Source organism: Centroberyx gerrardi, chromosome 13 (assembly GCF_048128805.1).
Source record: "Centroberyx gerrardi isolate f3 chromosome 13, fCenGer3.hap1.cur.20231027, whole genome shotgun sequence".
Lineage (NCBI taxonomy): Eukaryota > Metazoa > Chordata > Actinopteri > Beryciformes > Berycidae > Centroberyx > Centroberyx gerrardi.
This window is the reverse complement of record NC_136009.1, coordinates 26,945,126-26,969,753: the sequence shown is the minus strand read 5'-3', so window position 1 is coordinate 26,969,753 and position 24,628 is coordinate 26,945,126. Positions and strand designations below refer to the sequence as shown.

The 24,628-nt window shown below is 41.9% G+C and overlaps 2 protein-coding genes across 2 annotated transcripts in view; one reads left to right on the top strand and one right to left on the bottom strand.

The window, feature by feature from the left end:
• The window catches only part of LOC139925914 (tripartite motif-containing protein 16-like), a 303,498-nt gene that overhangs the window by 22,337 nt on the left and 256,533 nt on the right, over nucleotides 1-24,628 (top strand). The gene's annotated exons all lie outside the window — the stretch shown is intronic.
• Nucleotides 1-24,628, bottom strand: part of LOC139924064 (disco-interacting protein 2 homolog C) — a 241,252-nt gene that overhangs the window by 97,211 nt on the left and 119,413 nt on the right. The window contains exons 2-5 of the mRNA XM_078287890.1: nucleotides 21,974-22,045; nucleotides 15,032-15,142; nucleotides 11,455-11,580; nucleotides 3,839-4,174 (exon numbers count right to left, since the gene is read on the bottom strand). Of these exons, the coding sequence (XP_078144016.1) occupies nucleotides 3,839-4,174; nucleotides 11,455-11,580; nucleotides 15,032-15,142; nucleotides 21,974-22,045 (645 nt within the window). The remainder of the gene's footprint in view (nucleotides 1-3,838; nucleotides 4,175-11,454; nucleotides 11,581-15,031; nucleotides 15,143-21,973; nucleotides 22,046-24,628) is intronic.

Sequence of the window (24,628 nt, the reverse complement as noted above, 5' to 3'; positions counted from 1 at the left end):
AGTATTAATGCACCAGAGCACTTTACAGAGTCTGTATTTGTTGTTCTCAAGGGAAATTATGCTGAGAGCTCAGTTTGTTTTAGAAGCAGAGCGTAGTTTGTTTTAGTGTCACAGAGCACGGTGCTAGAGATTAAAAACATTTAAACTTTTATCAAAAGAGTGCCATGCTTCTAATGGGTTTCCAATAATCTCATAGCAACAGTGGTAGCATAAATGAGCACTTAGTGTCTGTTATCTAACAAAAGGAGGTACCCAGTGACACGGAGCCATTGTGCTCTATTGAACCTGTACTCAGCCAAAAGTCAACCACAACAACCAGATGGTAAGAGGTCATTCTACAATGGTCTCGTAAAAGAGGGACCTGGAAAACGGTGGAAAATGTGGATGGATGAAAGGAGTGACAAACTGGGGAGATATGGGGGAACAGAAACTTATCTGCACCAGCAGGCAGAGCTGCTCCGATAAGGGCTGAATGAGAGAGGAGGGGGCTGGAATGAGTGTGTACGGAAAATGATCTCCCTTAAGCCTTTGTAAGCCAGCAACCATGCACATATGCACACACGCACACACACGCACGCACACACACACACACACACTCAAAAACACCAGGGACCTGGTTTGCTTTGGCCTTGAACAAGGAAATGAGAAACAGAGCTGTAACCCACACGTGTACACACCGTTGAGGATTTCCTCTGAAATACACAGCCTGAAACTCAGGAAAAAGATAAAAATAAAAAAATAATACAGTTTGTCAGTAGTTTATGCTCACTGCAAACATCATGCCAAAAGAACAACTGACAACAGTAATGCTGTGTAATGGAATGGTAATGGAAATTTCTCAGAATGTCAGAGTTTATTATTCTAAGCACATGTTGGTATGACAAATTTACTAAAAACAACCAAATTGTAAACCCATAAGGCTAATATGTTTTAAGACCCTGGTCCATTGGAAATGCCTTTCTATTGCCAACTAGCTTTGCTAAGTAGAGTATAATGGAGCAATGATAATGTCAACTCATGTCTAAATGTCTAAAAGTTAATGTGTTATTTTACTCGATGTACCAAAACTGGCGCAAATAGTTTTCCCATGTACTTTGGTTGTTTTGTTTAGTCTCGTTAGTGGCAGATGGGTAGATTTCGCCTCATATAGCAATAAAATGAGCTTGTTTGAATGTAACACCTAACTCAGTCACGGTGCCCATATCTCCTGAAAATCCCCTACAGTATGTTTTCTCCCAGTCATCTTCATCATCTTCCTCAATTCATTTCAGTGTTCTTCCACTTTAACAACATCAACCAAAAGAGGCCCGCATGCTTTTAGCAGCTGGTCCATTGGAAATATCACTCTAACTTTGCTAATCGGAGACTGCAGGGGACGGTGACACAGGAAATCAGTGGAATGGGCCCAAACAAACAAACAAACTAACGGCACAAAGCCTTCCCTGTCACATCTGAGTGGTGAAGGAGCTGGATGCTGGCTGGGCGGACCTGGCAGGGGCTCTCTGTGTGTCTGTCCATGCATTATCTTAGGAGCTGGATTCCAACGGTGCCAGCATGAAAACAAACCAGTTGCCGCCAGAGCATTTAGTCACGACACTACCTCAGCAAACAGCGGGAAAGCAGAAACAGGCTTCTGCGGCAGTGGCATGCTATTTCTTGGCCACTTTTATCCAAGGTGCCTTACAGTGTATACTCTTTGAGCATGGGTTGCCTCAGTTGGAATGGGTCCCCTACAATGGCAGTGTTAGTGCCGTGTCCTAACCGTTGAACTATGCCGGAACATGGTGTGTCAATGTGGTTTTGAACACACCATCTGCCATTTGGTTAGTTTCAATTGTAATGTTTTCTTTAATTCTACTGGTTTAGGTTTAGAGTGTGGAAAAGGAGCATGAACGTGACACTATTGTCAGACAAAACCCACAAATCTCCAAAAAGTCTGTCTTTGGCAAGGAAAGAAACAGAGGACTCAAGGAATGAATTACAAAAAGGATACTTGCTTTTGCATGGATTTCTGAAAGGATTTCAAAGGGAGTTTTGGCAGGACTCAAGAGCCCAAGGGTCATGAGACTTACTCAACACATCAATGAGCATGTAAAGTGTAATTCGAGTGAGAAATAGGAAAATCCCCAAATTGGAGCTTTGTGTTTTTTATCCGACAGCAGTAATAAGCAGGTTTTTGGTGAGGGTGGAGTGAGGCATTTCAGAAATGAAACTCAACATGACAGAGTAAGAGTTGGATGAGAGGTGATTAACAGCAGGACAGATCACAAGCATGAACAAAGACGGACTAAAGCTCACGCAGGAAGTACAAACACTGTTAAAACGCACACCTGCACTTACACACTGTACACATATAGATAATGGCCCTTCCCCTAAACACACTTTACCACCCACCCTCCCCCGTGGACACAATCAAACTTCAAAGACTGTATACCTACACGTACGTATGCTGATCCCCTCTCACCCAAACACACACATTTATTACAAACATCTCTGAACAACCAACTAAGTTTACCTTCACCTGCTCTACCACCCATTTCGCTTGTAGGTATGCAAGGATAATTCGTTTTATTTCAGTCTTTTCAGTCCCAAAGGACCCAATGGGACAACCTTTGAAGTTCAACTGTACTTATTGGCCTTATAGGACAGTGGTTCCCAAACTGAGGTCCAAGGGCCTCCATTGAGCCTTGAGCGGGTAAGTTAACAAAAAGTTTAAGTTGACTATTATTACATTCATTATGAGTTGGAAGTATGATAAATGTATCAGAAAAACTACTCTGATGGGAGGTTTCGCTCAAAACTATGGGTTGAAACATCTCAATTTAGGGGTCCTGACATGAAAAAGTTTGGGAACCACAGTTATAGGACAATGTATTATTAAAAGACAGTCCAATAGGATTATTCGAGTTTTATGGTACAGTCCAATAGGAGTTTTGAATCCATATTTGAGATTCAGATAGTAGTCCCATTGGATCGTTTTGGAATTGTACCAAACACCTAAAGAAGTTTACAGACTTTTTCTGATAGAGGCCACCTATCCCTACACATCCCTCCCTGTCTGATCCACCCATTACCCCTAAACCTTCACCCTTACCCTGGCTGTTCAAGTGTATTATGGTACAGAGAATTTTCTTAGAGGACAGTCCAATAAGTCCTGATCCTCAAAAGTCCCCAAAAAGACTTTTGGGGATTGTACCAAAAGTCTTCTAAGACTAAGGATACTTTTACAGACTTCTGCTGAACGAGACTATCTACCCCAATCCATGTTCACTCCACTGACCAACTCCTCATCCCTCATCTAACGTAACAGTAGCAGAATGTGGACACCCTTAGCCAATTCCACACACACTCTTTGTTTCTCAAATTTTCCTGCCGAAAGGAAAGTGCATATTACTGTTGTCCTGCAAAAATGGTCATTTATGGGTTGATATAATTCTACCGCCCTTGGTCTTATGAAACCCTTTCAAAACCCCACTGGATAAACTCAAAAATGCATGGTGGTCAAATTGAAAACAAGGCTGTTTTTCATAGTTGACATTTTGGATATACAAGGTTTTCACTGGGCAGCGACGATATAAGAATCTAAATATGAAATTTCTTATGAGTGTGTGCGTCCGGACTTCAGAAAATAAAAAATGTGTGTTAAAAGACTGTAAACTGCATCAAACAGGGTGAGCCTGGACTGAGCCAAGGGAGCCATGGGAGATTTGGTCCAAGTCTGGATTGGGCCAAGTGTGTCTGGATTTGGTAAAGGGTGTCTGAATTTGGCTAAGAGCATCTGGACTGTTATGTTACCCCCTCGCCCCTAAACCTTTTCCCCTAATCCCCCACCCCTTACCTGTCTTGTGGTGGCGGTGGCGGTGGTGGTGGCGATGGTGGTGGTGGGCGGAGATGTGGGCGTGTTGGGCCAGGACGTCGGCCAGCCTGCCTCCGGCCGCCCCGCTCCCCCCGCTGCGCGTGGAGGAAGAGGAGGAGGAGGCCGTGGAGGAGGTGGTGGTGGTGGTGGAGGAGGTGCCGTGGATGGCCCGGCTAATCCAGTGCTCCATGCTGATGCTCCCCTCGCGGCTGGACGAGGTTCCACCGCCGCCTCCTCCCCCGTCCTCCTCCTCGCCGTCTCCTCCCTCCTCCTCGTCGCCGTCCCCCTGACCCTCGCCCTCCGAGCCCGAGGAGGTGTCTGAGGAGGGGGAGGGACGGAGGGAGGAGGACGGGGGATACAAAAGGAAAAGGACAGGAGCGGGGAAGAGAAGAAGGGAGACAAAAAATAGAGCCATGAGCTACAGTATGTAAGCACCTTGACAGTTTTGCTCATTCACTTTCCCCGCCCACATTTTTCAGCTGGTCCTGGGATTCAAACCAGCAACTTTCAGTCCCAAGTCCAACTCTCTAACCTCCAGGCGCCTCAAGTAAGCCACTGTTGAGAAGAGCGTCAGCTGAATGCCTAAAATGTTTTCCATCCACTCTCCTCTTCTTACCCCCTCCAGTCTACATCTCATTAGCAGTCGTCATTCATAAACTCACTCCTTCATTACAGAAAGAGGACATATATAGTATCGTGTATACATAGAGAGAGACACAGACAGACAGACAGACAGACAGACAGACAGACAGACAGACAGACAGAGAGACAGACAGACAGACAGACAGATAGACAGACAGACAGAGAGACAGACAGACAGACAGAGAGACAGACAGACAGACAGACAGACAGACAGACAGACAGACAGACAGACAGGGCCTCTATACAGTATATGGCCCAGTCTGCTCTAGTGTAATTTCGTCTAGTCTAGTCTGGGGAGGTTTTAGTCCTCATCTGTTTAGAGCTGCTGCATGGGGGAAGGAAGCAAAGTTTGTTTATGAAAGTGAGTGTGTGTGTGTGTGTGTGTGTGTGTGTGTGTGTGTGTGTGTGTGTGCACATGTTTTGCATGTGATTTACATAATGCCCAGGGCATTATGAGACTGATAGTGGTGATATGAATAACAACAGAAGTTGACCCAATTCTCACACACAGGTGCTGCCCTACCCACTCATATCATTGTGTGCATGAGTGTGTGTGTGTGTGTGTGTGTGTGCGTGTGTGTGTATTTTTATCTTGCACTATATAAAATGCATGTTTCTTTATAGTCAATCAGTTAAAGCTTCTGTAGTATTTCTGTAGTATAGCTGCATTAAAAATGACTGGAATAGTACGGAGGAGTAGCACTCACCAAGTTCAATGAGGGCATCTGCAGAGTGTGTGTGTGTGTGTGTGTGTGTGTGTGTGTGTGTGTGTGTGTGACAGCAGTGAGTTAGCGAGTTAGCCAGTATCCTTTCCCAGTGCTGAGAGAGCTAAATAGAGTTTTTTTCCTCCTGTCTACAGACTAAGATCCAACTCCATACTGGTGAATAGTCTCTCTCTCTCTCTCTCTCTCTCTCTCTCTCCCTCATTGTCTTCCCTGCCTGTCTCTCTCTGTATTAAAAAAAAGCACTGCAGTGGAAATAAATCATTGACTTGTTTGGTGTTTTTATCCTCACTTGTTATGAATCTCATGAATAAATAAAATGTTTCACTCCAAAATGATATCTATCGCCACCATTCACCTAGTCTGGTTTGCTGGTATGAAGGTAAAACACATCATGGCTTACTATTAAAGTTATGAGTCATCTTCGAACCTCTGCTTCCCATATACTTGTGTCTTTGAGGATAGAGTCATCTGGGCAAACATCATCATGATTTACAGCACTTGAGAAAAACATGTTTGTTCATTGAGCAGTATTCATATTAAAGGTTTTGGGATATGGGCCCATTGGTCAACTTCTACTGTAAGTGATGAGAACATTCTGAATATAAGAAGAGGATTGTGTGCGTTGTACTTACTTTACATTAAAGGAATGCACCAAGTTTTTGGTTGATCGACACACTGGTCAACATACCCAGTAAGTGATGACAACATAGACACCAAAATCATCCATGTGTCCCTGGTAGATTGTTGGCTCCGGTGCTTGGTGCTAACACTTTAGCATACACTATGTTGAGTGATAGTAGGCTCCATGCTAACGCTTTAGCATACACTATGTTGAGTGATAGTAGGCTCCATGCTAACGCTTTAGCATACACTCTGTTGAGTGATAGTAGGCTCCATGCTAACGCTTTAGCATACACTATGTTGAGTGATAGTAGGCTCCATGCTAATGCTTTAGCATACACTATGTTAAGTGATAGTAGGCTCCATGCTACCGCTTTAGCATACACTATGTTAGGTGATACTAGGCTCCATGCTAACACTTTAGCATACACTATGTTAGGTGATACTAGGTTCCTTGCTACCGTTTTAGCATACACTATGTTAAGTGATAGTAGGCTCCATGCTAACGCTTTAGCATGCACTATGTTGAGTGATAGTAGGCTCCATGCTAACACTTTAGCATACACTATGTTAAGTGATAGTAGGCCACTAGCATTATCTCAAAAGTGAGAGACTTGTAGCAGCTCTAAATGGTAAGTAATCTTAGATATGCAGGTAAATCTGTCTGTTTTGTGTAGCAGATTGGTAAAATTACACAGATTATAATACAAATCAACGTACTCTCTCTGTTTCCATAAGAAGTGAAAGTGGCAGGCAATGGGAGACTGTGTAGACTACAGCTAAAAATCACTACACAGTGCATGAATATGTGGTTTCTCACCTGAAATATTTCCAAAAATAAAACTTGCTATATCAGCTATATCGAGTTAATGATATTTCAATTTTAAAAGTCCTGAATCTACAAGCCATAACCACTGACAACATTTTATAATAACATTTATGTCTTCTTACCTTGGATAATGCTCGCCCACTATCATTCAACATAGTGTATGCTAAAGCGTTAGCATGGAGCCAATGATCTACCAGGAACACATGGATGATGATTTTGATGTTTGTCTTCTCATCACTTACTGGGTAAGTTCTGCCAAAAAGGTGTGTATTACTTTAATGTATAGTAAGTACAACGCACACAGTCCTATTCTTATATTCACAATGAAGTAATATAACAGCAGCCAAACCTGGACATAAAAATGTAAATGCTGTTTCTGGTCTTTTAGGATGAAAACTACTGGAAATATCATATCAACATTTTGGTGAATTCTTATTCATCATGGATTATGGTTGATATATTAAAATGTGTTCAGTCAACATGTTAACTCCCATGGTGCTTTTCTGACATGGCACATCTCTGTCTAGTAATCAGCAGGACCCTGTGGAGTGTTTGAGTGACACACACACACACACACACACACACACACACACACACACACACAGTGAGATACCAGGCAACACTTGCTGACGACAATAAGCTGCTGCCAGGCAACCAGCAAATCTTATGAAATACACACACACACACACACACGCACAGAAAGAGAGAGAGAGAGACAGATCTTCCAAGTCTCTGATGCAAACCAGCTCTCTGGAGAACCGAAATATTTTTAATGCCGCGTGTGAGTGTTTGTGTTGTGTGTGTGTGTGTGTGCGTGCATGTGGTTTTCAGCGTGTTAACACATGGGTGTGTGTGTGTCCAATATAGCATCTAATTACAGAAAACCAATCCAATCCCAAGCAGCTGGATTAGCAGACTTTTCAATTCAATCCTAATGAGCCCAGGCCTCCCTCCCCACTCCCAAACACACACACACACACACACACACACACATTCTATCTGGGTAATGCCATTCTTTAGATAGGGCTGCCATCTAAATCAATTCAGTAACTTTATCGGAATGACTATCAGATTTATCAGAAACAATATTGTCAAAGCAGTTTATAAAATGTTAATTTTCAAAAACAAATCAGAGATGATATCTGTAATAAGTATTAATATCAGTAATATCTATAACAACTAGCAATTGTTTGGCTTGAAAATATGCAGTAAACAATAGTACATAATCACCAATATTCATAATAATGTAGAACAGTTCTAAAGTGGCACATCAGTCATTGTAGTAACGTAGCGTGTTTGTTTGTGTGTGTGTGTGTGTGTGTGTGTCAAAGAGAGAGAGAGAGTGAGAGAGAGAGAGAGAGAGAGAGAGAGAGAGAGAGAGAGAGAGAGAGAGAGAGAGAGAGAGACAGAGAAGAAACATCCTCCCTAGCTTGTAATTTTTCTGCAGCACAACAGGCGCTCATGTCGACACGCGACTCGCTTGTCCTTGAATGAACCTCACTGGCAGACAGTCGGGCATGTGAGTGTGTGCGTGTGTGAGTGAGTGTGTAAGTGTGTGTGTGTGTGTGTGTGTGTGTGTGTGTGTGTGTGTGTGTCACCGCTCGCAACTCCCTTAGGTCCTGCAAATGTACAAGAAGATAGAGTGTGTCTTTGAGTGTGTGTGATGTGTTTGCGTGCAACTGTGTGTGTGTCATATGAAACAGGGAGCCATGCAGGGTGTGTGTGTGTGTGTGTGTGTGTGTGTTAAATGTGACTTAGCACCAATTAAGTAGACACAGCTTGTTTATCTTGCTTGTATATAATGGCAAAACCAATTAGGACAGAATCATGTGAGTCGTGTGTGTGTGTGTGTGTGTGTGTGTTTTACTGTGACCTATAATTACACATACAGCTTGTGTCTACTAGTACATAGCATTCACTGTACAAGGGGTGGACAAAATACCGGAAACACCTAACAGTATATGAATATGAAGTATTTAATGAGGAGTAGAGCCGCTCTTTGCCTTCAGATCAGCTTCAGTTCTCTTTGTGTTGTTGTCATGTGAGTCCTGAACTGTGCAGGTTTGGTTGAGACTGTGCTACAGAGGTGTTGGTTCACATGTGTTGTTTCTGTGCCTCAGGACAGTTCAGTCAGTGTCTGTTGCATCGCTCTTTCCTAAAGCTTGAAATCAGAGGAAACGCTTGAACCTGTGATGTCACTGGGATGTAAAATCAGCGGCTGCTCCATTGACAATGAATGGGGCTCTGACTTTGTGGAGCCGTAAGATGCCAAGTTGAGTCGTCACACCAAAATGAAGTTTTTTATTCTAGCACGCTAACAGGCATGGACCAGAATTTAAACCTCATTTGGGTGACTGACCAAAAATATTATGTCAACAAAGTCAGCGCCCTGTCTGTTGTCTATGGAGTCTGTTTTTGTGTGTCTTGCTCTTCCTGATGCCTTCCTTCCCACATCAGTCTGTTCTGTGGTTGACTGTTGATCAGTTAAGTCCTTGGAGACATGCTTGTGATAAAGGACTATAGAAATAAACAAACTTGAACCAGGTTTTACATCCCAGTGACATCACACATTCAAGGGTCAGTTCTCCAGTTTCTAGCTTTAAGGGAAAAGTGATGCTAGTGCCAGTTCACAATTATGGACTGAACCGTGTGCGGCACAGGAAGAACATTATGTGAATTCTTAAAAACATGGATGGCTGCCATTGCCATCCGTCCCGTCCCATCCCGTCCCGTCCCGGTCCTGCTTCGCGCGCTACGGATGAAGTCAACGGCGTGACGTTTACGCTGTTGTCGGTTTGGATATTTTACAGTCATGTTACACATTGTCATTAGGAATTTTGTTTCTTTCTTTGATTTCTTCTCATGGGGTCAGAGGTCAGGGATCGTAGGGGGTCAGGCAGGGGGTTCAGTGTCTTGCTCAAGGCCATTGCGTGCATCGAACCTGTGACCTTCCAGTTACGGGACGGTCTGTTTAACCGCCCAGCTGCTGCTGATGTTACTGCTGCTTTAAACACAGCAGGCCCGGTTAGTGGCATAATAAAGAATACTGAGAATTTATTCTTAACTATTAAGTGAAAATTACTATCCACAGTAAATAATATAGTTTAATATATAATAATAATGTTTACTACTATATAAAAATTGTTTTTATCTATGTCATGCACTTTGTCTGCCCGTCCCACAGGCTTATAAAACACGACATCTATACATCACACTGTGGTTATGTGCATCATAAATATATTCCTAAACAAACGCAGGCATCATATTAAAAGTACTGCATATTGCCGTTTTGCCCAAACTTTACAGATTCAAGTGTGTCACATAGAGTCCCCTTTTTCTGAAATATCTCTATAAGTCTTCTCAATTGTCTAATCAAAAGAAATTAACATTTTGCTAGAAAATCCACTTCTCATGATATAAAGGACAACAGGAAATAAAATGAATTTTGTTGTCAATTTCTCCCAGAACAAATTCTGTCGTCATCTGGTGCGGCTGACTAAAATACTCACAGAAATTACATAGATGTACTTTTCCGGCAGCCCGTTTCAGTTTGAAAACCATAATTTTCTTAAAATGCTACAGCCGGGAGTCGTGACTACAGCGAGTGCAATAAAGTAGTTTCTCTTTCTTGTGGTATTGACAGTCGTAAGTGATGACCGGCTATTTCAAGTCCTCCGACAGAGCAGAGCGCTCATCCATCTCCGGATTTTAGAGAGGGGACGGCCCAACATGTCAATAAGAGCTCGTCCCATTCAATCATCCGCTGCGTCTCTGACAGCAGGAGGACGTCCCATCGATGGCTGCAGGCCATGAACTCAGCTGGACAGAGACACAGCAGGTTTGAACAGATCCAGACTCATGCAAGCTGTTTGTTTCTGATTTATGGTAAAATAATTGTTTTAACTGACAAAGAAACGTGGTTAAATTCATGATACATCACAAAAATGTTGCCAAATTTATGAATGACTGGGTGAATAGCTGCTTGGCTGCCAGATGACTGATTGATTAACTGACTGACAGGTTGACTGATAAATTGGCAGACATGACTGACTGATTGACTGTCTAATATGACAGTTACAAGCCTTTCCCAAAGGATACTGCTCAGTCCACCATACAGTATAATGTACTTACATTTTAGGCATTCAGCTGATACTGTTATCCAGAGTGACTGGCACTGAATGCAGCAGTAGAACAAGTTTCACTTCCTAGATTACCAACATTACAAGCAAGTAAGATGTAACATCTTTGCAACATGTATAGGAGTCACTGGAGTAGGCAATGTGTTCCCACACACACCAAAAAATAATGGATAAGACTGCACAATTTATGATGTGCAATCATAAATCATGGTTTTAGTATTTACAATTAATAATCATAAAATATTGGCAAAAAAGTGAAACATTTAATGACATTTAGAACACCCCCTGTGTTTGGAAATAGTCAAGACTTTGTTATAAGATGCCAAAACTGCAGTAAAATAATTTTGTTCCTCATCAGGTCTAGTAATCATCATTAATACCTGCAATTTTTGCCATAATGGTTGCAGCTATTAATCAGTTAAAAAGCAGAACCCACACATCGAAGTATGATTTAACAATTTATTGCATCACAGTGTTTCGATCCATGATGGATCTTCGTCAGGTCAAATTAAAATTGATGGATCAAAACGTTGTCATGCAATAAGGAGTTAAATCATACTTCGGTGTGCGGGTTCTACTTATTAACTGATGTTCGGCACTTAACCCAGCTCCCACTGTCGATGCTGCCCCGTCAGTTCTGACCTGGTGGGGTGTAGGCGTCCATGGAGGTCTGGACCACCAGCGACCGCCGCTTCGAAGGCATGGGAACCGCCATCTTCCTCTCCTTGTGCTTGGCCAGAGCCGCCTGCACCGCCTCCGTGTGCACGTCTGGATACACACACACACACACACACACACACACACACACACACACACACAGATGTAAAAGTGTCAGGTCTGCCCACAAAAACAAGATTTAGCCTTAATAACATTTTCACTCACAGTGCTGCTGCCACTGAAAAAAACATTCAACACCAACAGATTATATTCACAAACAGTTTGGTTAAAAAACACATTGCAGAGAGCACTTAATATGTAAAAAGAACCTTCAGTAAAAGAAATACTTCAGTTCCTCCATATACCGGTAAACACAGATGTTTCTCCTATCCTGCTTGTTTTTTTACACAGTGACGACCCATACAGTGTTGACTCAAGCTACTGAGCAGACAAACACACAAAGCCTAAAGGTAAGAGAAGCAGGCTGGAAACAGGAAGTTGGAAAAATGTGGTTGTGGAACATGAACAAGTAACACGCTCCCTTCCCTCAGAAACTACCGTTGAGCAAGGCACTCAATCCCCAGCAGACTGTGGTTGTACTGGGCAGCTTCCAATCACCAATAGTAGAAGAATCAAAGGAAAAAATAAAGTTTAATAATAAATGATAAATACAGTTCTCTGAGCCATGGTGACGACAACTGTAAGTGACTAAAACCACTTGTGTTGTCTTTACTTGATGCTGAACCCATTTTGCTAGGGGCCGTAGAAAACTAGCACAGCTTTTTTATGGTTGTCGATTTTCTCAATTCTTTTCAATTAAACCTAATCCTTAAGGACGGAAACCTTTTTGGAATCCAGAGGCTCTTTTCTTCAGTCCCAGCACTATCAAGCTCTAGTGAATGGTAAGAGACTCCGCACACTTTCAACAAACTGAGAGTTTCTCTGACACTTGACTGAAAAGCTCACTGCCACTGCACCTTTTTTGCACTTTGGAATTAAATGGAATTCTGTGTCCCATTAAAAAAACATTCATTCATGTTCTTGAAAGTGTGCAAGTTTCCTACCAGGCACGCTCTTGTATTGACGGACACCTAGACACCTAAAAAGACCTAGAGCTAGAGCATTGAGTGCAGGTGAGTTTCATTCTGCAAAGTTGCTGTTTTTCCCCAGACTTTACAGATGAAGTGTGCCACAGAGAATCCACCTTTTCTCCAGATCTCCAGTTTTTCATAATCATCTAATAAAATTTTGCTATAAAGCACACTTCTCATATAAAGGACAATAGAATAATTCATCAATAAATCACTTAATTTTCAATTTCTTCTGGAACAAACAAATCCTGTCCTCTTCTGACGTACCACTTGCCCTTCATGCCTCTCCTAACCATAAGCCTGGCATGGCTGAAATTAGTAACAGGAATAAGTTGACTTTTCAGGCACCAATAACGTCTGTGGCTTCCAGTGTAAACATTGGGCGAGCGTGATAAATAACAGAGGAATTAGAGGCAGTCCATCCAGCAACCGCGTTAGCACCGAGGGACAGAGCGGGAAAACAACAGCAGGACTATCAGCCGGCCTCAGTCTTTGTGCCGCAGTGCTCTTGTTACAACGAGCGCCGTGTTCCCATTTATTCACATTCACTTTGCACACACGAACATTCCCGGCTCGACAGCGGCTCCCGCGAGGCGCTGCGGTTTCCGACTGGATTAAGTTTAGGGAGTCTCTGCGAAGATGTTTTGTGAATTGGTGTTCCTAAGGCCGAGATAAAGCGCTGCGCTACAGTCACAGCTGGGTTTGTTTGAATGGTGTCAATTGCCGGCGCAAGGCAAACACAGTGAGCCCGAAAATGGAGAGACGGCAAGCTGTTGGCCTGATAATGATATAAGTAAGACATTTGTCTAAATGAATGGGGCTCACAGATGTAGGTTTGTTTGGCTTGTGTGTGTGGCTGTGTAAGGGAGAAGAGGTAATTTAGATCTCAAGTGTAAGTGTTTATTGTCTTATGGTTGATTGAGTGTGATTGCATGGTGCGTGTGTGTGTGTGTGTGTGTGTGTGTGTGTGTGGCTTGCTCCCATTTGTAGTGTCTGAAAACACAGGAGTAATTTAGACCTTTTCTGCTTTAATGCAACGGGCTTGGAAGGTCCTAAAAGGCTTATTTTCTGTCTACAGGTCAAACTCTTCAACAAAATGTGAGAATATAAACGGGAACCAGGTTTTTCCCAGTTGGTCCAAGGATTTAAACTGGCAACCTTCCTTCTTAAACACAGCTTCCTTCATTCTTAACAAGCTTTTTTCTTTAATTGTTGTACCACTGCATGCCTCCAGTGCCAGCCCACTGCACCAATGTCACCAGAGCAAATTTTTGCCGATTAAAGTGATTCCAATTCAGATGCCATTGAAAAGATACCCAAACTGAACCCACAATACTAACTGCAGGCATTCCAGCGCTCCTCATTTGACTCCAGCTGGTTCAAAGCCAAAGATCTCATGTTGCAAGAGTCATGATAACTTTGCCAAAAGTTGGCTTCGCTGTAGCCCATTTACCAGAAAAAGACTGAGAATGTTGGCCAGCGCACCGTCCAACCCTCTGGGACCTAAAGTCTTATGATGAGAGAACCTGGAGCTGGTAGGGGTTCAGTGTTTTGCTCAAGGACACTTCAGCAGGGCAGATGCTCGCTGACATGGGGGCTTAAACCAGGTTATCCAGGTGAAGGACAGTCTCCCAGCCTAATGTCCCGCCATAATCACCATATTAAATACAACCAGTTACTAATTAGGTCATTAGTTAAGCTAACCAACATACGAATGTCAACAAACTTCTCCGCATAACACATGGTTGGTCTTAATGGGACCCCATATCTTAAAGCATTGAGGAGTTATAGCAGTTTCAATAAAATCAGGTTTTCCTCATTATTATACAAATTTATACAGCAAGGCACTCCAAAATCTAATCAGATCATCTACTCTATAGAGGGACCCTGTGGTGTATGAAGTTTCTATCATGTATTGTTCTTGAGTTATTAAACATAACAAGTCATGCTAATGAGGCCATTAAGGAAGCAAATATTTATATGTCAACATACTGTACGTGTCTTCACATAACACATAGGGGGTACTGAACTCTGTAACATAAATTTATGCAGCAAGGTGCTCAAAAATCATCATCATCATATACTGCCCTACAAAATCAAAGAGTAGTAACTCTTGAATGAGTAACCAAACCAAGAAAAATGACTTTAGAATTAATTCTTATTTTCTACAAAAGTATTGTTAGTACAGAGGTGGACTGTGTATTGTTTAATAGCATTTAGGGGCAGAATTTTTGTTTGTTTTGTATTAAATCTAAACTCTGGTCATGACCTTTGATCTTTTTAAAATGCATAAAAAGTAGTTACTGCTGTGTGCCTTTGTAGGGCAGTATAGGGGGAACCTGTGGTACAAATATAACATTTCTATTATATGTTGTTCTTGAGTTAATGTGTTCACAAGAATCTGTCCACAAGTACCGTGGAGGTGGGACCTAAAAACTGGTGAGGCGTCAGCGGACCCCCCTGCCTCCTACCTGATCTGTAGCGCTCGTCCCTGGAGCCAGAAGACCGCCGGCGGTGGTACCGGGAGGACGAGGACGGGGTGACCGGCGTTCTCCTCTCCTGTCCCATGGACGGGTCCATTCCTGAGAGAGAGAGAGAGAGAGAGAGAGAGAGAGAGAGACATGAAAGTTTAAATTACGAGCTCCATGTGTTTCCTAAACTATTATTTTGTCTTGAGTTTTGTTTAGATTCCTTGTGTTTTATTTTGTTGCAGACTGTATTGCATCATTTTGTTTTGATTTTTGGTTGTTGATTAATTAGATCTAGTTAGGCTCGTTCTCTGTGAAGTCCTATATAAATAAACTATATAAATAAACCTGACTTGAATAGTCGAGGTGGTGACTGAGACAGTTTACAAAACAGATCCAGTCCTCAATTCTGATTGGTCATGTTCGAAGCCGATGGAAAATACCTGACAAACTCTCACTTGTGATTGCAGTAAACAGTTAAATTTAAATGCTACTGCGCTAATCCAGAATCACCACTCATGTAAACATTTACTTATTACGTTATTATTGATTAAAAATAAAACAAAACATGAAAAATATAGCTGTTTACTGACCATATTTACCTTTCTTTCCATCACAGTTAAGCAATAAGCCACCGGACACACCGCTTTACTGCAATTTTAGAAGAGTTAAGAGGGTTTTAGAAGTTTTACTCCACTTTGCGTCGTGTCTAACAACACCTCTTAGCTGTTCTAATATCACTTACTGGTTTATTGCTTAAGTAAATGGACATAACCATCAGTGTGCAGACGTGTAATTTAATGGTGGGGGAATGGTGGGGAGAAATCCTGGTTTTACATGATGGATGGGCTGAGGTACAAATGAGATCAGTATATAGCAAAATACAGCAGATATCAAAAAATCTTTGGACCCTTTCAAATTGTAGAGCTTCCATGACACCAAGGTCTGACATGAAAATCCATTATATCGGACTTCTTTCACTTTAAATTGAATTTAGTAACCAGCAAAATCAAGGTGCAAGCAAAACACTACCCATTTCTAACAATATATTTCCTATAGGTGTTTTCATAGTGTATCATCTTCTGCACTCATTCTTTGTCTCGGTAAGTTCTGCTGCAGTTGTATTGAACACCCTAATAATGCTGTAATCCATACTTTTAACTATACTTTTTTCATATTCTATTTAACATTCTAGTGCTGATATTGTCACTATAAACCCCCATTTGCTATATAAATTTGCTCTACGTTCCATTTTTCTGTTTATATTCTGTTCTTTTAAATCAGGGCTTAAAACTTTTCTGTTCACCATGGCTTTTAAGAAATTTAGGGCAACGCTTATCTGCACTGGAATATTTATATATATTTATTTTTTATCTTTTATATCTTCTTATGTCTTTTTAAAATGTGATTTCAATGCACTTTCTTTTTTTATATCTTTTATTACCTATGTCTTTATTTTTCTTTTATTCATGTAAAGCACTTTGAATTGCCGATGTGTATGAAATGTGCGATATAAATAAACCTGCCTTGCCTTGTGCTGTCTCCTTCTACTGTTCCCTGATGCAATGACCCAGTTCCCCCACGGGGATTATTAAAGTTTCATCTTATCTTATTAAAAATGGGAAACACCTTGGTTGTGTAAGCATACACACCCGTCCATTAATACTCAGTAGAAGAACTTATTGCAATCACTAATAGCAGTTAAGTGTGTTTGGATAAGTCTGGCACATATGGATTTAGGGTTATGATAAAATATAATAACCCCCTTGGGCCGAGCTGGACAATTCAGCAGCTTCTGAGGAAATGATTTGCATTCAGAGAGCAGACTTCATTTCAGCCGCTGACGGGACATGATTTGTGTTTGACGGCGCGTTAAGTTGGATTTAAACCGTCGTCTCTGGTCAATTAAGCCTGTCTCCTGTTGGAGTCACCTGGAGGGACGAGGTCACAGCATGACTCAGCATGATTAGATACTCAGCAAGGGCACACACACACACACACACACACACACAGATGAAGACAGGGTGGAGGTACACAAAGATCCACGCCTATACATGACACATTAGACACACATAGACATACAAACTTTCACACACACACACACACACACACACACAACTATCCACATGCTGTTTACACTCAAGGGTGTGTGTGACACTGCACAGAATATCCATCTTCACAAGTCATGGTCAGAGTCATGGTCTCATTTTGTTAAAATCTTGTTTTTCTTAAAACAAGTGAAACATTCTTCCTGTGGGATGAAATAATTCCACTTGTTTCCAGTGCAGGTTCACTTATTTAAGGAATTTTTAATCTTGAAACAAGGCAGATCGCTCCACTAGTATCAAGAAAATGACAAGAAAAAGTGAAATTATCCACACCATCGGCTGATTTTGTCACTTCTTTTGAGAAAAATACAACTTTAAGACCCAATGCTAGAATAAATGATTACATTTTTTTGCAGTGTAACATATTAATGTTCAGTGACTGCTGATTTTAAAACCATTAGCTCATATTTAATTTCATTCTGAAGACAGAACATAAAATGAATTTCACCCTTGTGGAAATTTCTTGAATCAAGCGTGTCATGTGAGCTAACAAAACTATAGGAACACACACAGACACAAACACACACACACACTCACAGATACAAGCTCCCTGCACACCAATCAATAACTCTGGTGATAATAACCGTCCCGTTGCTGACAGCTACGACCGCTTTAGAGCTGCTGATCTACGACCATCCGTCTCCGCTTCACACCTCCGCCCTCGTCTGTCTTCATTAGCGCTCTCACCGCCGCTCAGGAGAGAAGCTGAAAGTTGATTGGCCGACCGTACGGCGGCTACCGGATAGCGCTGGGAGATATGACAGGTCTGGGAAATACCTCACTTCCCCCGGTTCCTCTGGAGAGATGGGAGGAGATGGATTCCCCCTCTCCACTCACTCAACTTGCTCTCTAAAAAAAATAAATCCTTTCTTTTCGTTCTGTAGTCACAGGCTCCATTAAGCCAAATTTAAAGACTCACTAAGTTGTTTTTAATGCTACCTGGAATTAAATTTAATATCAAAAATTTTTTTTTTTCAAAGCAAAATAAGGAAACAAAGCTGGCAAAAAGAGCTTATTTCTGATTTAATCAGGCTAATGAAAGTTGTGAAACTATAAATGAGTAGAATAAGAAAAATGACAACAGGAAATTAATTGATAAGGGACAGGAAGTCCAATCATGTCGAGTAAAGCAGATAGGATGCATAGGCTATTGTACTGCTAACCCTGTTTCGCTGTGTAGAGGTGCATTGCAAAAAGCTATCAAATATTCAATGTACAGATATAGATAACATGTGTACAGAATGTGCAGATTTGTATATACAGTATGCATCACTATCTATAATGTTGTTGGGGTTGTTCTGATTGGTATTTTATTCTTTCCACTGTTATCTCAGTGGAAAGAATAAAATACCAATCAGAATAGATATTATACATTCTCTCATCGTCATGACTTTTAGTTCATAAAATAACGGCGAAATTAAACCTATTCCTGATTTCGCCGGGGACCTCCCGGAACCCCCTCGAGGACCCACGGGTGTCCCCGGACCCTAGTTTGAGAACCAGTGTATATGGAGACCGGTGAAGACGGTGTGTTTGTCAGTGACAGAGTGGAAGGTGGCTGCCACCAAGCCCAGAGGAGAGCGATCAATAACTACTATCAATCTGAGAGGGAGAGAGAGAGAGGGAGAGAAAGGAGAGAGAAGGGAAAGGGAGAGGAAGAGAGAGAAAGATAGGAGAGAAAAAAAGAAAAAGAGAGAAAAGGAGAGAGAAAGAGACAAAAGTACCATAATTTGTTTTTAATTCTGTGCTCTCAGTCATTTTAAAACTTTTTTTTTCCAGTTTCGTAAAAGTTTTCCGGTGGTGTAAATCTCATTTTGGAAGCAAACTCTTTGTTTTTTCTCTGGTTTAGAGGCTCTCAGCTGCTCTTAGTGTATAATGTTAAGGTCTGTACGCTTGTAGTTTGTTCCCAGATCAAAGAGAACGGAGAGAAGATAACGAAGGCCTGAACAAATACAAAAAAAAAAAAAAGTTCAGATTACACTGCTCACCGTCTTTTCTGAACGGGAGATGAATGGTGTGTGAATGTTCTCAGAGGGAAAATACATAAATATTAAACAGTGTGTAAACCTGGGGCTGAAAGATGGGGGAAAAAAACTGACCTCACTTGGCTTGGATCCTGTGTTTACATGTGCACACAACACACACACACACACACACACACACACACACTCTCTCTCCCTCTCTCCTTGCCAAGTTTGACTCCATCTAGAGACACATACGTAGATCACACACATTGGACAAAAGCCAGATTAACACATCTACCCACACACACACACACACACAAAGACAACACACACACACAAAGGTATAACCACTGGATTATATTACCGTTGCATTAGGAACAGCATTACTGTGAGCAAGTCTTTATGAAGTTAGACCTCAAAAATAAATAAAGTTGATTTTAGAAGCAGCTACATACTTTTATCAAAATCACTTTGCCAAATACAATGAATGTAAAGTACACAAGTTTGTCTTGGCGATCGTATATTGTTATTTTAGTTCCCACAATTTGTGTAATTTTGGCATTTCGGCAAGAATCATTTAATTTCATTTTGAACAGCTACTGTAGAAAAATGTAATCCTTTGCGCAGGCTGGGCCACCAAGCTCTTCTTTAGGGACTCCACTGAAATTATCTGTGCACAAATAATGGCTAAAAATATAACAACTGGGCTAGTAAAAGAGAGATATCTGAAAAGTACTCTTGTGGTATGGATGTAGGTCCGTTCAATCATGTTCTAAGAAAAAGATTCGTAGTTTGAGAAGAGTCAGCTAGGTTAAACTGAACAAACAGCTCAGTTTTGGCTTTGTTAGCTTGCTAACTAGCCAGCAGGCTAACTTGGCAAAACAACTGATGTTTAATAGTCGTATGCAACTACTAGCCACAGCTAACGCTAGCTTCTACTAGATAGCTTTAGCTAGTGTGCTAATCAGTTTAACAACAAGACAGTGATGGTATGGCTAGCTAGCTAACAAGCTGACATTAAACACTAAATCAATCAGATGGATCAGCGGTGAAATGATCAGTTTCAAGTCAAATACAGTACAGAAATTAAAGGGATATTAAATAATCTATTACTTCTATCAGTTACCAGTATTTACAACAAATTTCGCCTCAACTCTTCGCCTGGTACACACAACATCTTGCTAGCACATCATTTCCTCGTGCAACAGAAGCCGTTGGAGCGCTGCCACAATTACTGCAACATTTCCGACATTTTTTTTTCCTGATATTGAGCAGACCGACATCTCATTATGTCACCGCTCGCTCTCTCTGAGTAAACTAAGCCAGCTTTCAAGTAAAGCCATGTAAATCTGGGTTACTGGGGGAAATCGCGTTACTTTGAACCTTGTAAACGCTTTAATGGAACTGTTGCCCTGACTGTACACCAAGCAGCTGGGATTAACAGGCCTTAGAGGGCATGAGCCGAAATACATCACAGTAAAGGAAACGGGGTGTGTGTGTGTGTGTGTGTGTCTGTGACAAAGAGAGAAAAGGAGTATTGTGTTTATGTGAATGTGTGTGTGTGTGTGTGTGCAAGTGAGGGAGTGAGAGAGCGTCTGATAAAGAGAGAAAGGGAGTATTGTGTGTATGCATGTGTGCAAATGTGTGTGTGTGTGTGTGTGTGTGTGTATTACTGGTGTGCGGGAATGCTAAAAAGTGCATTACAGGAACGAATGAGGAGTGTGGGGCTGGGACGATGCTTGTGTGTGTGTGTGTGTGTGTGTAGGTGTGTGTGTGTGTGTGTCATCCAGCCCCCCCATAGCGAACTGAGGACGACCCCCCACTGCGCCTGGATGTGAATACCACACATTTTCTCCATCCCACACCCCTCATTCCTTCCCATAATGCACTTCCTGACATTCCCCCACCCCAGTAACACACACACACATGCACACACACCCCCACACACACACACCCCCCCCCCCACACACACACACACACCAGTGTATTCCAGTAATAGCCTTTGCAGTGCCAGTGAGTCTACTGGTCTCCAGTGGCGTTCCAGTCCCATCCTCAGCAGCCAGTCTAATGCAGGGAGTTCATCTCTTACTGGAAATGGGATTTTAACTGCATTTGTGGTCGGACAGAGTAACACACAATAACAACCGTCTGCTGAGTATTAACAAGTTTCAGTGAGTGATGCTTATGAAATTCATGACCAACACTTATGCCATAAATATCCTGGATCAATCCTAGATCAGCGCTTGTCGCTGTGGAAGTCCTGCTGGAAGAAAGCTAAACCCAAATGCTTCTTCGTTTCAGGTTTTCTTGGGATAGTTTTACTTGTAAAAAAGAAAAGTCTCAGTAACATGAAGGAAATTCTCATTCAACTGTCTGTGTTTGTCCTTTTTGTTTAGGGCCATGTTTAATGTTGATTGTGACTCCCATTGATATGCATTCTGCACTCCATTTTTCATTTATGTCATATATTGTATTTTCACACTGAATTTTAATAAAAATTTAAAAAAATAAAAATAATAATCCTCATTCAGTGAGGACAGCAACTCCCAAAGACAGAAATTTTCTCTTAAAATAGCTCTCTATGGTTAAAAACACGTTTCAACATAATGTCTTTATCAAAGTATAGAGGTTTAATATGTACTTTGACAAAGATAATGTGTCACTTTTTAACATTTGGGTGATGCATGCTTATGACAGAATTTTAGCAATTTGCTGTCATTTTTTAAACTTTTATTGTTATTATTATTTTTTTAAAGTTGCTCTGGTAGCACATGCCACATGATGATGTGGAAACCTTACTGAATCGAATTTAAAGTGAGAAAATAAGTGAAGAGGAGAAGGACTGTAGGCCTACTGTATGAAGTCATGTTTACCTGGTGGTTGAGGGAGGTAGGCTCCAATCAGCTTGGACCGCTTCTTCTCATAGCCTTTCTGTGTGATATCGCCTACCAGAGAGAGAGAGAGAGAGAGAGAGAGAGAGACATTGACTTTGCAAGTCTCCATAATCATAGTAATGAATGTCCTCAAGAGGATTAGAGCTTTTATAAAAGGGCGTGTAAAGGCTGCATGTGTACTGACTGTTTTCAATAAAAGTACCTAAAAATACCTGGAAAAATTCCCCAACACCAACGCACCAGCAACAATGCTAAAACTCAACAAAAAATCCCCCGAAAATCAGCAACGAGAGACAGAGAGAGAGCGAGAGAGAGAGAGATAAACTCTTAGCTACAGCACTGCTAGTTTTGTAGTTTTTGTGCAACACCGTTAGCATCGTGAATCAGAACGGGAGTCTTTGAGAATTACACCGAAAGGTTGACTTGAGCTTAAATAAATCATATACCATCAGAGTCTTAGAGAACAGATATTGTCTTAGAAAACAAAAGATGGCTTCTCTCAGTGATTAAAGGGTGCGTAAACTCTCTGAAAGATACGAAAAGCGGTTAAAGTGTGGGGAGCGAGAGCGAATAGCGGGGCGTGTCTGTGATAACGGATCAGCCACCTCTACGCTGACTGTGTTGAAGTGAAGGACAGAAGTTTCGTCCCATAGAGAGCGGAGCAACAAACGATTTTCTGCCCCTGGAAGCAGACGCGAGGCTTAACTCGAAAAAATGTTGAAATGAAATACAGGATCGTGACGTGAGTGCCGGGGTTCTTCTTTGGGGAATTCATGCCTTTACTTCCTCATATGCATCTCATGTGTCTTGGCGAGGAAGTATTTTTTAGGTATTATCGTACCTGCCAAACCACAGAGCATCTGCTTTTTGCTCTCCTCTGCTACCTCACATCCAAGAAGCGCTCCTCTCTTATTCTTTTCACAGGATCAATGCTATTCACTATACAGAAGCCATATAACCATGTTTAAAGCTCGAAAAATGTGATTTAGTGCTGATTTTTTCTTTAAGTGTTGAGCTCGAACAGATATGTGTCAGACAGTCAGGAATAAGCTGGTGAGATAATGTAAAGTTACAATTCACAAAAGGCTGCGAGGCAGAAAGCGATGGCTCACACACACACACACACACACACACACACACACACAGACAGCGGACTGAAGTGAGAAATATTAAAGCCATACTTCAACAACACTTTGCCAACTGAACAAATGGAAACTGGTGGGTCAGTGACAAAAGGTAAGAAAGGGAGGAAGTTTAAATCTTCTGATTTTCTTCATGGCGTTTCCTCAAAGAGCCGCAATCCACGCCATCAAAACAACAAAGAGCAGTCAGAGAGAAAACTGTTTGACTTATCGCACTACGCTTAGTCATTTTACACACTCCACCAAGACCAGATGGTGCACTTTGTGTTCAGTGTGTGTGTGTGTGTGTGTGTGTGTTTAGGACTCAAAATACTGCAGGTGCACTTAATTCACCTTTCATGGCGCGCTGAACCACCTCAAAACTTGCTGACCGATCTCCCCAAGTGAGATAAATCAAGCCTACCTAAGGTACTATCAGCATATTTCCACACAGCAGAAAGCAGATCTGAATCGAACAGCTTTTATAAATGATTCCTGGTGTTTGTTTTAAACCTCTGGGAACCCCAGATGGGTGGGGTTTGACATTTTTCCAAGAAAATTCACACCGGTATGTTTAGAGAATCACAGAAAAATATATGAACGTCAATTTAGTGTGTATAGTGATTGACAACCTGCCTGGCATAATCTGAACTGTCTTAATGTGTTAAACCCCACCCACCTGGAACCCCAAGTACATGAAAACAAACACCAGGAATCAGAGTTTGGTCAAAATTAAGGCAAAAACCAGACAGAAGAACGGTGCATGAAAACAGAAGAGAGGGGGATCGTGGGTATTGGAGTTTGTGGAGCGTGAAGCATATTCTTTCACGGCAAATCAAAAGGGAGATGAAAACAACAGCGGAGGTGAGTGTGAAAGCAGAAGAAGAGAGAGGGGGATCGTGGGTAATGGAGTTTGTAAAGCGTGGAGCGACAGTGATGGATGCAGCCGGGGGCCTCAGCTGTCCGGGAGGATTAACCATCGAGGCCTGTCCATCACACTGGTAATGGGGGGGGGGAGTGTGTGTGTGTCTCTGTGTGAGTGAGTGTGTGTGTGTGTGTGTGTGTGTGTGTGTGTGGGGGGGGGGGGGGGCAGAGAGAGAGAGAGAGAGAGAGGAGCAGTCAGTCAGAGGGGAACTAGCTTCTATAAACATGGGTGAAATAGATGGAGATGCTTAAGCAGGTGGTAGCTGAGGTGTGTGTGTGTGTGTGTGTGTGTGTGTGTGTTCGTGTGTGTGTGTGTGTGTGTGTGTGTGTGTGTGTCTCTCCATGCTGTATAATGCTGGCAGAGCTCAGATAAGGCAGTGGGTTGATAAGAAGAGGAGGAAGAAGGGGAGAGGGAAAGGAAGAAGAGCGGACGAGGGGGGAAGAGGAAGAGGAGGAGGAAGAAGGTAAGGAGAAGGAGGAGGAAAAGAAGAAGGGGAGGAGGAGGAGAGGAGGAAGATAAGAAGGAGGAAGAAGGTAAGGAGAAGGGGGAGGAAAAGAAGAAGGGGAGGAGGAGGAGGAGAGGAGGAAG